This window comes from Neofelis nebulosa, chromosome 4 (genome assembly GCF_028018385.1).
Source record: "Neofelis nebulosa isolate mNeoNeb1 chromosome 4, mNeoNeb1.pri, whole genome shotgun sequence".
Lineage (NCBI taxonomy): Eukaryota > Metazoa > Chordata > Mammalia > Carnivora > Felidae > Neofelis > Neofelis nebulosa.
Window position 1 is genome coordinate 58252543 of NC_080785.1, and position 17464 is coordinate 58270006.

Here is a 17464-nt window from a genome sequence, read left to right on the forward strand (position 1 = left end):
ACTACACTTGTTGGCAAATAGCTAGAAAGACTTCTCTATACTCAAGAATTAGTGAGCAGGGGCACCTAGGTGGCTCAAGTTGGTTAAGCATCAGACTTCAACTTAGTTCACAATCTCAAGGTCGGTGGATTCAGTTGATGGGTTTGAGCCCCATGCGGGCTCCATGCTGACAGCTCGAAGCCTGGAGCCTGCTTTGGATTCTGTGTCTCCCTCTCTCTTTGCTTCCCCCCCCCGCCATTATTCTCCCTCTCCCTCTCCATCTCTCTCTCTTCCTCTCTCTCTCTCTCCCTCCCTTTATCTCTCTCTCAAAAATAAACATTAAAAAAAGAATGAGTGAGCAAAAACAAACAAAACAGATGAACAAAACCCAGAGCCTATGAGAATATGCTACAAAAACTGTAAAGGAAACACCATTCCTAGTAGTTAGGTCAGTGAAGATGATTTACTATAGGAACCAAAATAAAAACTTAGAAAACTTTTTGGCATCCCCAAATGTTAAAAGAAGCCAAAACAGAAGCCAAAAGCGAAATGGAAAATCATTATAAAATAAAAGCCAATAAAATAGAAGCCAAAAGCTAAATGGAAAGTTCAAGCTAAATTAATGAATAAAAAGAAAGATGGATAAATACTGCAAAGAAACAATAAATAGTAGCAAAATTAAAATCTAAACTGGAGGTAACAAAAGAGGAATTTACATTTCAGGAAACTGAATCGGTGCTACTGAATATAAACTTAGAGATGTACACAATGAGCAGAAAATATGAAAGTCAGAGAAGAGGAGTCTCAACAAAAAGTTGTAATTTCCCTCAAGGAAGAATTCAGAGTAATAGAATAATATAAAGAATTAAAGAATTTTTTCCTAACTAGAAAGAGACACGTACATGAACATGTATCTGCAAATGCTCATCTTAAAGATGATTTGGGGTTTTTTAATTAACAAAATAAAGAAAACATACTATAAGGCTACAGGAAAGAATAAACAGGCTGCCCACAAAAGAACATATACTAGTATGAATTCAGACTTCTAATCAATGCTAAACATTGATTACTGTCAATGTACAAAAACAAAAACTGTCCAAATGCTTGAGCATTTGGCTCTATTTCCAGACTTTTCAGACAGAAAACATGTGCCCCAAGAAGTCTATGTCCAACTTTGCATGAAGGGAATAGGATGATAATATTGTCAGGCACAAAAAGCCCAAAAAATTAAAAATTAAAAAAACATAAATATACATATGTATCTATGTTATATATATACTTATAAATATGTATGCTATGATATATATGTGATCAAGTTTAGTTAATCTCCTAAATAAACAAAATAGCTATTTTTATCATCTTCAGTAAGATTCAGATGAGCAAATTTTTGAAGATTTTTCAGGAGAAATTCCAAGTGCCTATGTTTGAAGATGGTAATCTCAAAACTGATTCTTTTCCCAAAGGAAATTAATCTCTCCATTCTGATAAAGGTAGTAACAGAAGTTGCTCTAGAGGTTTTATTTATTTATTTATTTTTTATTATTTATTTATTTATTTATTTATTTTTTAATATATGAAATTTACTGTCAAATTGGTTTCCATACAACACCCAGTGCTCATCCCAAAAGGTGCCCTCCTCAATACCCATCACCCACCCTGTCCTCCCTCCCACCCCCCATCAACCCTCAGTTTGTTCTCAGTTTTTAACAGTCTCTTATGCTTTGGCTCTCTCCCACTCTAACCTCTTTTTTTTTTTTTTTTTTTTTTCCCCTTCCCCTCCCCCATGGGTTTCTGTTACGTTTCTCAGGATCCACATAAGAGTGAAACCATATGGTATCTGTCTTTCTCTGTATGGCTTCTAGAGGTTTTAAAACACACACAAACATACACACACAATTACACACATACACATATACTTACCAATACACACATGTACACAAAAAGAACACAAACATACATATAAATTTTCTTTATTCTGTTAAAGAGAGCCACATAGGAAGATGAAAATATACTGAAAACAAATCCATATTTTACTTATGGTTACCTCTGAATGATGGAATAATGGGTGATTCTTCTTTATAGTTTTCTAGGTTTACCAAATTGCCTTCAATGAACATGTATCCTTTTTCTCTAATTAATAAGAATATAAACATCACCCTAAAATTTGACGTAACATACCAATGATAGTTTTTTGTATAATTTTCAGTATTTTGTGTCTATTTACTCTCATTTCACTCAGTTGTTCATTTGTTGATTTACTTGTTTATTAGACAGTAAATATATATAATAAGCACCTTCCTTATACTAGCCATGTATCTAAGAAATGGGGTTAGAGAAAACAGAAAAACAGTCTCTTTCCTCATGGAGAGCCCAGTGGAACACAACGCCTGAAATAAATAAGTAAATACAATATTTGGGGAAAAATCCAGTTTGTTATGAGGGATCATAAAGAATTCAGATTTAGCTGATCAAGCAAGGCTTCTTGAAGGAAACAACATATAAACTAAAACTTGAAGAATTAACCAGAGTTAGCCTGACTTGGGAAAGTATCTTTCATTGAAAGAAAGGAAGGAAGGAAGAGAAGGAGGGAAAGAGAGAGGGAGGGAGGGAAAGAGGGAGATGGAGAGGGAAAGAGAGAAGGAGGAAGGGAGGAAGGGAGGAAGGGAGGGAGGGAGGGAGGAAGGAAAGAAGGCAAGCCAGTGTTGCTATTCTCACACTGAAATATTCAAATGTATTTCACTTTCCATCATGCTGTTTCACCCACTAAACGTCAATTGAAAAATTCTTTCAACTCAATTATTTTTAATGGCTTTCACAATGTTGGTTTGGTTTGAGTACTATGATTCTATTCACACTAGACACTGACTAAAAAGATAATATCACAAAGAAAGAACTTCCTCACAAATTATGTAAAGCAGCCTAGCGCTGGGAGAAAGACCTTAAATTGTACTGATAGGGAGGATAAAGCCAATCAAATTCATTTGCCATTAAATCTTTGTTTCAGGGAATCTCATTTGGTACAATAATACCTTATACTCTCCAAGTCCTGTTGTGAGCCATGGCCAAGCCTCATCTCTATTAGAAAGACCTGAGCAGAAAAGATGACTATGGTAAAGATAATAAAATACACTGCCCTTTCCTTAATTATCAGAAGTTATATAAACAATATGTCTTGGCTTTACATAGAACTAAAACCTCTACCTTTTAAATTGACTATTACAAAAAATGAGTATTAATACTCAGATTCCAATCATAAAATCCCTTTCAAGGAGTATGTGGCAACCTGGCTATACAACACATATTCTTCATTATCATTAGAAGCATCATAATCTTATACTCTTCTTGCCCATCCTAGAAATAACTGTACTCAGGCATTGTGTAGGACCACCATGTAATGGCCACATATTAATCCATTTCTTGGTCCATTCAAGTCTTCACAGGAAATAGTCCAAAGACTTCATCCTACAACAACTGACTGAAATCACATACAACATTTTCCACTTGAAATACTGATTTGTTCTTTTCAAAAAGCGGGTGGTGTGGCTGCTCTATCTGGTTGCTGAGAATCCACATGGAAGGTGAAAGTTTGAAAGGTGTGCCTTGAAAATTATGTGAGTTAAGTATTAGATAACTTTTTAGTTGTGGCAAAAAGTACCACTCTTACAGAATGGATTTAAGTAAATCACCTACCTTTGTAACGTACTTTTTTCTGCTCCTACCTTTTTAGTGGAACAACTACTGAGCATGTGAGATTGTATACCATTCTTTTGAAAAAAACCTAAATATTACTAAGGAATATACTTGAATGTCACTTTTGATTTTTTTAACTGTATCTATAGCAGATATTTAAAAGTCAAAAGAAAAGAATTTAGTGCTTAAACATACTTTTAAAACATACTAAAAATCAAAATCTTAATAGTTCATCTCTGAAATCAGATCATTAGAAATACTAAAATGAGGGATGCCCTGGTGGCTCAATCGGTTAAGCTTCTGACTTCAGCTCAGATCATGATCTCCTGGTTCATGAGGTTAAGCTCTGTGTCAGGCTCTGTGCTGACCATTCAGAGCCTGGAGCCTGCTCAGATTCTGTGTCTCCCCCCTCTCTCTGCCCCTCCCCACTTGAGCTCTGTCTCTCTCTCAAAAATAAATAAATATAAAACAAAATTTTTAAAAAAATACTACAATGAATTTTGAGATCATGTGTATCTCAAAGATTCTCAGAGAGAATGGAGGCTACAGGAGAAATTTGGATTAAACACTATGTGGAACAAGCAGAGTAATGATGGTACGTTTCGTTTCCTTTGGATTTGGAAAAGCACTAAATGAGAGTTAGCAACCAAATATGTATTTTTAATCAGAATGGCAATGGAGGGGCTATTAGCATACATGTAAATAACACACTTTGTATACTTGTTTTAAAAAATTGAGCCATTTTAAGAATTTAAATGTTAGGATGCAATTTTGAAGACCAAGTGAGAGAATAAAGTTTTTCTCTACCAAAGTATATAATGTTAAAATCACTTAGTCATTCTTCTTTTTTTTAATGTCTTTATTTTTGAGAGAGACAGAGAGTGAGTACTAGTGGGGGCGGGACAAAGAGAGAGGGAGTCACAGAATCTGAAGTAGGCTCCAGGCTCTAAGCTGTCAGCACAGAGCCCCACGTGGGGCTCAAACTCAAGAACTGCGAGATCATGACCTGAGCCAAATTCGGATGCTCAACCGACTGAGCCACCCAGGAAGCCCCACTTAGTCATTCTTTAACTGGAACAATAATTACAAAGCAACTTTCAGTATTTTCAATTTGAACTATCAATCCTAAGTGTTTATGACTGTATGTACATATATTATATACATTCTATGCAAACTAATGTTTGTTGATTTAATTAAAATTTACTGTCTATTAAATATAAAATACTGTTTTTAAAAAATATAAGTGTATATAATCATTCAGATAAGAAGTGTGCTTAAGTCCATTAAATATGAAAACAGTCTCAAGCTCACTTCCCTATTTGTGTTGCTGACATTATGAGAAAGAAACTAACCATCTGAAATGATCCAGTCTTTGGTTTGAATGATTAGGTTGTTTGTCATGCTTCTATTAGCAGTTATAGTCTACTTTTCACCTGGATTCTTCTAAGGCCTCCAACCCTGTCCACCTGGCAACACTGCTTTCTCAAGCTTGTAGTATTATTCTAATATTCAGAAATCTTACTTTATTCATATTTAAGGAACATATAAAAGCAGAGGAAACCAAAGCATATCAGGAAAGGGTCACCCCTCTTAACCAAGATAAGAAAATCAATCAATAGGATTTCAGTAGTAGACAGCGACATACTGTAGGAACAGTACCACAAAACTTTATGATGAAGTTCACTTTTAAACTAAGGAAATAATTTTGAGTGAATGGAATTACCACCATGATAGGATGATCACTGATTGCTCTGTGTTCTCTGAAAACTTGTGGCCACTATGATAGGCTGATCACTGATTGCTCTGTGTTCTTTGAAAACTTATGGCCAAAATAAAAAATATTTTCTAGAGAAAGAATTTAGAAGAATGTAATTCTTGAAGGCTACCGATCTGAATAGCTACAAATAGTACTCCTCTGCATCACATATCTGGTTTTGAGCAAAAACTCTCTAAAGACCAAGGATAGAACCAGGCACAACTTATCCCATCAGATTGTGCTGACACTGGGCTACAGTCCTGGCTTATCTGGGATACCAGGGCAGGTCTGCTATCCTCCAATACAGGGATCTGAGGCAGTGGTTAATATGGTACAAGAAATACATGCAAATATACCTAGCCTGTAACTCCTAGTATGGAATGTTGGCCTGTGCAATAACACCTTGCAAAAAGTAGTTCCTCTGCATACTTATTAAAGATGTCCGTCAAAGTTAAATAACTTGGCCATTCCATTCATATTTTTAAATAAAGATGATATCAAAGCTTGGGAATGTGATTTTAGAAAAAGCATTTTAACTTTTCCCAGCACAAAGGGTTGTATGAGGTCACTGAAGCCACAAAAACAAACTGGAATTCTGAAAACTGATTCAAAAATAAATCAGATAACCTGTAAGAGTCTTTGAGAGAAGGTGCACATGAATTCTCCCATGCTACATCCAAGTTATGAGTCCCTTAGGGCTATTTTATCTTTCATTTGATCAGCCACAAGTTTGAGAACATGGATATCTTATGGATCCTATTCTTGTGAATAGGACAGAAAGGAGTATTTATCCACATGGATATTTACAGCATAGTTCCTTTGGAGAGGGAAGGGCACCCCTTTTTTGTGTGTATGTTCCAGCCTTGACCTTCCTCTGGCCTTTGTTTTCCTCTGTAGCCAGGTTCTAAAATAACACAGCTGTAGGCAAAGGAAGAGATTGGTCAAATAGCCCACCCAGAGGTGCCATAATAAATGGAAATGAAACTAACGTACGTAGCATTAAGCAAGGTTTGCCCTGGCCAACTGCCTCCCAGGAGTCATCTAAATGGCAAGTCGGAAGAAAACAATGAAACAAACAAAATGTGAAAAACAAACGTGGGGAGAGGCACTCTTCAGAGTCAAATAAAGCTGAGCATCATAAATTTCCTAGTGGCCAGGACTACTAGGAGGAAGAGACTGAGGAACACTGCTAAAGAATGTTGTAGGGATTTTGTTTCCAAAAGGGATCTATGCACCTGTTGATATGTTTTCCAGGCCCTTGAATGATAACAATTTATGAGGCTATTAATACTAAGCCCAAGATTTATCAGATGTGCTGTTTGTCTTGTGGCCAATATAACCTCATAAAATTTGGGTTGCACTGGGTTAAAATGAGCGTTCTGCTATTGGAGTTATTCAAAGCATTTAAATTGCTTAATCCCACAAGAACGGTGTATGTAGCCTGCCTATTAGGGAAAGTCTTTAGGGATTCCTACCAGTTGCAGAGCCAGGCTGGAGGGGGCAGTCCATTTCTGGATGAGGTAAAATGGAGGCAGCAGGGGAGGAATGAGTCCTGGAGACAAGACGATGTTTCTCTAATCCATCCATGCCAACCACAGCCAGCTGAGCTTGGCGCACGGAGCGCGCACGTGTGTGCTGGGGCTCCAGGAAGGGCTGTTGCCAAGAAAAGAGCACAGTAGAAAGAAACATGAGACAAGCATTGAGGGAGACACTGAGAATGACGTGTAAACAAATTAAGTTCATCAGGTCAGAGACATAATAAACGGTGTGAAGGAAAAAGAAAAAAAAATAGAGAAAGGGAGAGAAAAAACAAGATCTAGTCAATAAATCCATTCAACAGATGTTTTCACACTGACTTCCAGGGCTTGTCTGCCTGGCTAAGGAGGAGGTGATGGCAGGAGACCTGTCAATTTGAACTGATTGAAAGAAACAGACCTTTAACCTCAAAAGGAACATCAACTTAGACTCGTTTCCTATCTTGATAACAACATTTGAATATAGCTCCAGAATTGTTGCAACACAAAGTGGGAAAGCAATTCAACTGCTTTCAAACTGCCAATAAGGCTAAATTCTGAAAATTCTATCTTGAATTTATTCAGTAATATTGGCAATAAAATTTATGGGAGCCTAAAATTACCAATTATATGGCTATATTTTATTACCTTTCAGCCTTCATATTATGGTATAGAACAATGAATTTTTCATAGGTTGAATGGTATAATCTCAATAAAATAAAAATTTTGTTTCTTTAAAGAGTATTAAATATAATCTCAGCGATTTAACAATGTTAACATGTTTCATACTGTAGTTATCAAATCAAAAGCCTGAGTTTGGAATTCCTCGAAGATTCACTTAGTCCATACTTCTGTCTCCAAAAAAGACTATCTCTAAAACACAGACAAGCAGCTAATTTAACTATCAATATTACATGGTGAATATACTTCCTCTTCTTCAAAATCAGGGAATTCCTAACTCTTGCACTGCTTTTTATGATTCTTTCCTTTTCCATATGCTTAACAAATGTGGAAAATGGCTGAACAGTGATATATAAGATGATTTGATTATTGCATGCCATAGAAATTGATGCCAAAAAGTTAAAGTCTTTTAAGTATAAGACTAATTCCTATAATTTTAAATTTTTACATGCCTTTATGTTTTGATCTACCTGGCTAGCATTTACTCTTTCAAGACTCGATGCAAACATTACCTCTCATTAGTGAGGATTTGCCTTACACCTCCTATTAGGTTAGGTGCTAACACCCATCATTTGCGATGCTTGTATTTCTAGCACAAGGCTTGTTATATCCTAAGTGTACAAATTACCCACTTAGAATGCTAACAAATCTACATACAACACAACTGTACTCAATGCATATTGCATGGTTTTATGTCATTATTACTTCCCCTGTATATGAGTTAATGGCGCATATTATGATTATGATTATGAATGTTTCATTATAGACAACAGGCAAAGACTGCCCAATTTTTTAAAAATAATCTTTTAAAATTAACTTTAAAATAAGTTGTAATTAGTGTATATGTACATATTGTTACTGCTGTATACAATACAGCAGAATAACTGTACCATCAATCAGTCAGTTGGAAGTCATCTGTCACATACTCAGGCTTTGGGCATTGACTGTGATGATAAGGATGGCTTGGTCAGGATCTAGTTCTAGTTATAATAGTTTTAACACTTTGACAGGAGTTTAACTCTCTTGTTTTCTTGAGTGCTTCCATCTATAATACCCTGAGGATACAACAGTAAGTATGACACAGTCCCTCCTCTGATAGAATTTATAATCAGAGGGAATGCAAATGCGTAATCATGACTTGGGGAATTTTCTACGGGGAAAAGGGGTTTTTCTGCATTTGATCTAAAATGCATGAGTAAACATCTACCTGAATGTCTGTAATCTCCATTTCTCTGTCTCTTCCTACTGTAATTTCTTTAACCCTCATCTAACCTCATGCATAAGGCCTTTGATCACCATATTCCTAAGACAACCCATCTTACTTCTTTCTGCAAGAATTATCTTCCTAAGGCCCTCCTGTAAGCAAAAGTTGACACAAAAGCCTCTGAAGGAAACTGAAGTCAGAACTTCCCTAGCCTGGCATTTGGGCCTCTATGACCTTAGGCCAACCTGCATTCTCAACATTAGGTCTTCTATTCCTTTTCCAAGTTCTAGCCCAAATCCTATCTACTGTACAACAAATATCGTTCCCAGGGCTGCATTCTCATTGTCATGAGCCCTGGGCACTATTAACTTTTTTGGGTTCCTTCCTCCATAAGTAATTATTAGAAAATTACATTCTATGCTTATATTGCCATACAATGGATTTTATATATATTATATTTTCTCTTTTGATTAAAACATTAAAATTTAAACATTCTGGGAGCACCTTCAAGTATCATGGGCTCTGGGCATAGTGTCTACTGTGTCTATGGAGACAGTGGCCCTAGTCCTTTGTGTTCCACCAATCTTTTGTGCATCATCCCTTTAGGTGTATCTATGAAGCTGCACATTCAGCAATCATGCACATCCTCCAAGAAAAACCTGTAATTTTCCAAAGAACCTTTTTAAGCTACCACATTAAATGTACTTTCACTTTCCATTACATTCCTAATACACTTTTTCTCTCTCCTTCTCCTTGCTGTCATCTTTTCTCTATTAGACTTACTGCATGCCATAACCACTTCCTGAGCTCATACTGTGTGCCAGATACTCTGCTGGTGTGTGGAGCCATTTTTATGTTCATTGTCTAGTCAGAATACAGATACTAAATATTTCTAAGTATAATGTAATCATAAATACAATGAGTGCTGTATAGAATAAATGCAAAGTGCCATAAAAATGTAAAGAAAAATCTGATATAGAGGTTGAGGGAACTTGCTTCTAAGAATGTGATGTTTAAGATGTGAAGGATAAGTTGAATTAGTCAGGTAAAGAGTGGGGACAAGCTCTAGACACACTGTGTGTGTGAGACAAATTATCTTTGCATGTATAATATGCAAAGTTTTTTGAACCATGGACTGGATGTAACTCATTTCTGAGTTACATTTTTTGAGTTTATTTTCTGCTGCATTGTATATCTTGTTCTTATGCTTTCTTGAACCTAAATAACTATTTACACATTGAAAATATGTAACATATTTGGAAGTTAAAGGCCAATTAAGATGACTGGGGTTACTGAATGGTTTTCTCTCTTAACTAAAGAATCAATACTGTAAGAGCTCCATGTAAATAATATCCACTAACTTCTTTTTAAATAAAAGGGGTGCCTGAGTGGCTCAGTCAATTAAACGTCCGATGTCGGCTCAGGTCATGATCTCATGGTTCATGGGTTCAAGTCCCGCATCAGGGTATGTGCTGACAGCTGAAAGCCTAGAGTCTGCTTCATATTCTGTGTGTCTCTCTCTTCCCCTCACATTATGTCTCTTTCTCTCTCTCTCAAAAATTAAATAAATGTTAAAAATTTTTAAATAAAATATATTTATTGCTTACTTGAGCTTCACAGGAACCTTTTGAGATAATGGAATAATACTTTGCTAAGCCATAAGCGTGAAACAAATGTTACATCTTAATACAGAACTTCATAATCAGGTAGGCAAAATCCTACTTATCCAATCTCTACTATTAGGAATATAGCAACACAGATAAGAGACAAATAACTACTTGTTAAGTAGTAGTTATTTATCACATATAAGTGTTCATCCAATATCTATTGTACATGCAGAAGAAAAGAAATCCCATGTTGGGTTGTATAGACAAGAAAGTGAATTAACCATGGCTCCTGATCTTGTGGGTTGACATTCTATATTCAAGCACTTTATCCCTAGTTGGTAAGTTCCATAAGGATAAAAGCTTTGCCTATTGATTCAGATATTCCTATGTAGTGTTTCAGATGTAGCCAGTGTTAATAAATATATGATGAGTAAATAAATACTCAGGAGATACATAGGCATCCTTAAGATTGCTCTATAGGGATAAAACAAGAAAGCCTCTTATAAGCAATCATAACATAGTCAACCAAAGAATGGCTAGGTAAAAATATAAGAAAATAGACACTAAACAATTATCAAAAGACGATACTCTGAAATCATTTAGGGTTAGAGCCAAGAGATAATGAAAGAAATGAGTGATTTGAAAATTATTTTTCCTTTGTAATTTTATGAAGTTTCCAAACCTTCCATGTACCACCCATATTAAAACTTTAAGAAAAATGGTAAATGGTTTTAAAAATACACAGTCAAAACTTAGACATAAGAGCATAGGTCAAATATTTTTGAACCTTCTACCAAAAAAAAGGACTAAAGAAGTGAGAAAAGATTATTCACTTTCAAGAGTTGACCACAATTATATACCCTTTTACAAATGAAGTATGGCTTTTAATATATAGGGGGAATCTTGATAATCCAGTAAGGCACACATTACTATGCTCATATTTGACAACAAAGTATCACAAAATGGTAAGCCACTTTTATTTCTGATGGATATTACTCCAAAGCAATAAAAAGCTTTCTGCTTGAGGCTGAAAATTGAGACAATTTTTTTTTATTTATTCTAAGAGAAAGAACAAACAGGGGAGGGGCAGAGAGAGAGGGAGAGAGAGAATCCCAAGTAGGCTCCGCACTGTCAGAGCAGAACCCAATGAAGGGCTCAAACTCAAAAACTGTGAGATCATGACCTGAGCCAAAGTCAGATGCTTAACTGACCGAGCCACCCAGGTGCACCTAGTTAGTATTTTTGTGTTGTAGCTGGAATTTACTGATGTGTTTCACTACACCTTTTTTTTCCTATTAGCAATTTTAATAAGAGATAATTTTGTCCATAGTTATTTTCCATAATTTTAAGTAAGTACAAAAGAGAATGTTTCTGTCGCGTTTTCAGAAAAATAAAATGCTTAAGAGCACAAAACCTATTGTTACTAAAAATTAGATGCATACCCAAACTAAACTTTCATCTACTGAGCCTCACTGAAAAATGTGTCATGCCCACATGAATAATAAATACAATGTCCCCTCAAAAAAGCCTTTTTGCTTAAGATATCTTTTAAATATACTATCTTGAGGCTATTTCTTAAGCATACATTAGTCCTTCTTTTTTCAGGTTATTTAATTGGTGCTTTGGTTTTGATTGGTTACTTTGCCAGACTGTCATTCTGAGAAACTGTCTCAGGTTACTAACTGTAAGACAACATTTTCTTATATGAAGGAAGTAAGTGGTTCAGGCCTTATATGCCTGAACATCATCTGTCTCCTCCCACTGATAAAAACTATAAATTACTTTCACAGTAGAGTTACTATGCATCCATTTTATAAATTCTTCAGTAATGCCTAATAAGACATCAATGTCATTGAGGCTCAAGCCTTTCTAAATATGGGGGATAGGCACTGCTGTCCCTTTGAAAGTGGGTAGGAAAAGGTCTTGAAGTTTTCTGTATGGCAAGCACAATGTTCTTCCTTAGAGTAAAATATTTATTTAGAGGTAGCTTGCTAATGGAGATTATGAGGTAATAAAGCCCCTGGGCAGAGGCAACATCAACATTATATTTTTCTTTAATTTTTGGTTATGTTTCTGTTTGGTTTTGTTTTGCATTCTTGTTGTCATTGCTTAAGGACCTCTTTTATGGCTTCTGGGTTTTCACTTTGTTCTGGATGGTTACATTTGTTTCCAGACATGTGGGTGGCTGCTCATTATGTGCAATAATCAGTATCATTATGCAATTTCAGCAAGAACAAATACAGAAATAAAAAATTATAGTGTTTCATCTTTAAAATAATCAGTGAAATAATCAGAATTATTTGAATTAGCTTATTAAAAGATAGGACCTAAAAGAAAAAAATATCATGGGAAAACAATTATGAAAAAAGTTAAAATTTGATTTCCAAGGCCATTTCTTTAAAGAATATATGTTCCTTCTTTATTGGCATTATGAGCAATTTGATTTTCTTTTTGGTTTCACAGTGTTTTGAACTTCAGGAGTCTTGTTTTTCAGAAAACTAGAATCATAAATATGCCTAGAGCCTATCTTGTAAAATGCCAAGGGCTGCGGGAAATTTGCATGTTATCAAGTATTTGTATTATTCAGGATGGATGCATAAATACTGATTAACTTTAGACTGTTTAAAACTAAACATGCATGTTAATAATTTAAAAGGAGCTTAAATAAAAATGATGTATATAACTTTAAAGAAGACAAAAAAATTTTGGAAAAGAGAAAGGGAACCCTCTTGCACTACTGGTGGGAATGCAAACTGGTACAGCCACTCTGGAAAACAGTATGGAGTTTCCTCAAAAGTTAAAAATAGAACTACCCTATGATCCAGCAATCATACTACTAGCTATTTACCCAAAGAATACAAAAATACAAATCCAAAGGGATACATTTTATATGCGTAAAATAGATGATGGGGATTAAGGAGTGCACCTGCTGTGGGGCACCTGGGTGGCTCAGCCAGTTAAGCATCCAACTCTTGACTTGGGCTCAGGTCATGATCTCATGGTTTGTGGGTCTGAGCCCCACGTCCCTGACAGTGTGGAGCCTGTCCCCCTCTCTCTCTGCCCCTCATACTCTCTTTCTCTCTCTCTCAAAATAAATAAACTTAAAAAAAAATGGGGCACCTGGGTGGCTTATACTCTCTTTCTCTCTCTCTCAAAATAAATAAACTTAAAAAAAAATGGGGCACCTGGGTGGCTTAGTCAGTTAGGCACTAGACTCTTGGTTTTGGCTTAGGTCACGATCTCACATTTCATGGGTTCAAGCCCCATATCAGGCTCCACACTGACAGTGCAGAGGCTGCTTGGGATTGTCTCTCCCTCTCTCTCTCTGCCCTCCCCCACTCACTCTCTCTTTCTCTCTCAAAAATAAACTTAAAAATTTATTTTTTAAAAAAAGAGTGTACTTGCTCTAATGAGCACCAGGTATTGTATGGAAGCACTGAATTACTATATTGCATACCTGAAACTAATACTACACCATATGTTAACTAGAATTTAAATAATTTTTAAAAAGAAAAAGAAATGACAACTTAAATTTATTAAAATTAGCCATTTTGATAAAAAAGAAGCAAAAGAAGCAGTAATATAAAATAAATGGAGAAAAATGAAACATGAAAAAAGCTGAACTATAATGCACAAAATGAGATGCTAGGAACAAACCTCAATTTATTACTAACACAGGTGATGTGAAGGTACTCAATTTACCATTTAAAAGATGAAGACTATGGATTAGGAGATTAGGTTAAGACAGACCAAGAGCCTTCAAAGCCCTGAGTAAGTCATATCGATTTAACTCCTGTGCACCCAACTCTAAGGACTGCAAGAATCTATCCTACAGCAATTGATTGCAAATCAAACACTTTAATTAAGCTAAGCCCTTACTAGATTGGTGGGCCTCCATCCCACAAAAATTTAGCTAACAGCTAAACACCCTAATCAACCGGCTTCTCTCGCCTTCTAGGAGGAAAAAAAAAAAAGGCGGTAGAAGCCCTGGCAGTATTTGAAGCTGCTTCTTTGAATTTGCAAATCAATGTGATATTTCACCAGAGAGCTTGGCAAAAAGAGGGCTTCAACCTCTGTTCTTAGATTTACAGTCTAAGGCTTTACTCAGCCACTGTAGCTATGTTCATAAACCGCTGACTATTTTCCACTAACCACAAAGATACCGGAACTCTCTACCTTTTATTCGGTGCCTGAGCTGGCATATAGGAACTGCCCTCAGCCCTCTAATTGGAGCTGAACTCAGCCAACCCAGTACTCTATTAGGAGATCATTAGATCTATAAAGTAATTGTCATTGCCCATGCATTCGTGATAATTTTCTTTATGGTAATACCAATCATGATCAGAGGCTTTGGGAACTGAGCAAGTTTAAATTAAAAGATTTTATTAAGACATACAAAAAATACTAACCAAAAAAAAAAAAAAAGAAAAAAAACAAAGGGGCAGAGGAGGAGGAAAAGCCTTGTGCAGCCATCCTGAAAAGAGACAAAACAGACTTTAGGGGGAAAATATTAGAGACCATATAAAGTTACATATAAAATAATATGAAAGTTAAATTAACAGTGACAACAAATTTAAACCTAGGAACATAAGCTCAATATGTAAAGAGCATAACTTGGCAGAATTACAAAGAAAAAAATTAAAAATTCACATATGGTAGGAGGTCATAACAAACTTAACAAAGCGATCGAGGTTACAGAAGATCTGAATAACCCAATTCTCTAGTTATTAAATTTTGAAACCAATAAAATACTCTTTCAAGCACCTATGGAACAACTACAAAACTAATACAATAAAGCAAATGTCAATAAACTTTTAAAAATTAATATTTATAATGGAATATTATTCAGTCTTAAACTCTGACATGTGCACTAATATAGATGCACCTTAAAGGCATTAGGCTAAGTGAAATAAGCCAGTAACAAAGGACAAATACTATGTGATTCCATTTGTATGACACACCTACAGTAATAAATTCATGAAGACAGGATTGTGGTTACCAGGGGCTGGGAAAAGCGGGAAAGACAGTTATTATTCAAAGGGTACAGAGTTTCAATTTGGAAAGATGAAAAAGTTCTGGAGATACACTGTGGTAATGGGTGCACAACAAGGTGAATATACCTAATGTCACTGTACTCTACACTTAAAAACAATTAAATGGTAAATTTTTTGTTATATATATTTTCCAGGAAAAAAAGGAAGAATATTATAAAGATCATGTATGCTGATGACATTATAATCAGAGATATAAAGTATGTAGATGAAAATATACACTATACTCTGTTATTGAAAGAATTAAAATCATAAAGATTACAGTTCTTCCCAAATTATTTCTGGAATGTTTCAGCTCATTCTAAATTTTGTATAGATTAAAGGCAGAGATGAGCTATGTGAATTTTGAACATAAGGAATAAGCAGGGAGATAGGCCCAACCAAATACCTATACATACTAAAACCTAAATCATATAACACAATAGAGTATTATTACATCATTGAATAGAGTATAATAAATTAGTAGGATAGAATAGAGAGCCCAGAAGGAGACCCATGACCATATGGAAACTCCGTAAATAATAAAGATGCCCTACAGAATAGCAGTTAAACAAGGAATGTCTATACGTGATGCTGGGAAAACTGGTAACCTCTAAGGGGAACAATAAATTTAGATTCCTAATACTATCTGGAAAAAGAAAGGATTAAAAACTAAAATGTAAAATTCACAATTTAAAATATTTAATAATGTGGAGAATATCATTCTAAATTTGGAGAAGGAAAGGAATTTAAGTACTTTATAACATGAGCCAGTAAAATACACGCCACCATGGAAAAGAGAAGAGACTAAACAGGTTGGAATGTTCACTGAGCATCTGCTAGGCCCTGAAAATGAGGCCTGCTGTCCATTCACTGAGGCCTAAACACTGAGGCTGGGGGAGGAGGGCCCAGGGTTCCTCCATCTGAAGCACTGCTTTGTACAAACCTAAGCACACAAAGCAGGCATCACTTTAGGTTCTGACACAAGTTCATAACAATTCAAGGCCATGTGCTAATCAGATCTAGGTCTGGGTCCAGACCACTCAGCCTAAAAGAAAAGACAAGATAAATTAGGGGTAAAATGTTTGCAAATATTTAATGAATAAAGCAATTTTTAATGTTTGCATTACATACATAACTCTTAAAAATAAATGGGGACAGAAAAATGGACAAGTATGAACAAGGAATACCCAGATAATGAAACATTTCAATAAACCAACAAATATATGAATAGAAACAACCTCAGTAATAAAAGAAATGTAAATTAAAACCAACAGGGGATGCCATTTTATACTCATCAGATTGACCCAACATTTGAACTCTGATAATAGCAAGCATTAGTGAAAATATAGAGCAAGAAAAACTCATAGATGGCTTGTAGAAGGATAAATTGTTACAACCACATCAATGAACAATCCACTAATACTGAGTAAAAGTGAAGATGAACAATAAATCTACAGTAAAAATGGTAAGTGAAAAAAGCAAGGAAAATAATGTATATGAAGTTATTTAAGTTTAAAAATGTGCAAGTGAATATCATACACTGTTTAAATGTATATGAATGTAGTAAAAATATAAAGAGAAAGGCATGGGAAAAATAGGCAAAATTAGAGAAATAGAAGGGAGATAAGATAGGAGAGAGACATACAGGTAATTTCAACTATATACTATATTTCTTATGTTGTATGACAATATTAAACTATTATATAATAATGTACCATATGTCATATAGTATGTATATATTATATACAATTAATTTTTTTAACCTTTATTTATGAGAGAGAGAGACAGAGTGTGAGCAGGGGAGGAGCAAAGAGAGAGGGAGACACAGAATCCGAACCAGGCTCCAGGCCCTGAGTTGTCAGCACAGAGCCCGACGCGGGGCTCGAACTCACAAACCGTGAGATCATGACCTTAGCCGAAGTCGGATGCTCAACCGACTGAGCCACCCAGGAGCCCCAATATACAATTATTTATTAGATTTTATTTCTTAAGCTGGATGT

The 17464-nt window shown here is 35.4% G+C and overlaps 1 protein-coding gene across 11 annotated transcripts in view; it reads right to left on the reverse strand.

The window, feature by feature from the left end:
* Positions 1-17464, reverse strand: part of HDAC9 (histone deacetylase 9) — a 938649-nt gene that overhangs the window by 292545 nt on the left and 628640 nt on the right. For all 11 annotated transcript variants that reach the window (XR_009260421.1, XM_058724883.1, XM_058724881.1 and 8 more), the window contains one exon: positions 6901-7078. Coding sequence is in view for 10 of the 11 variants with exons in the window: in XM_058724883.1 (XP_058580866.1) it covers positions 6901-7078 (178 nt within the window). In the remaining variant the exon portion in view is untranslated. The remainder of the gene's footprint in view (positions 1-6900; positions 7079-17464) is intronic.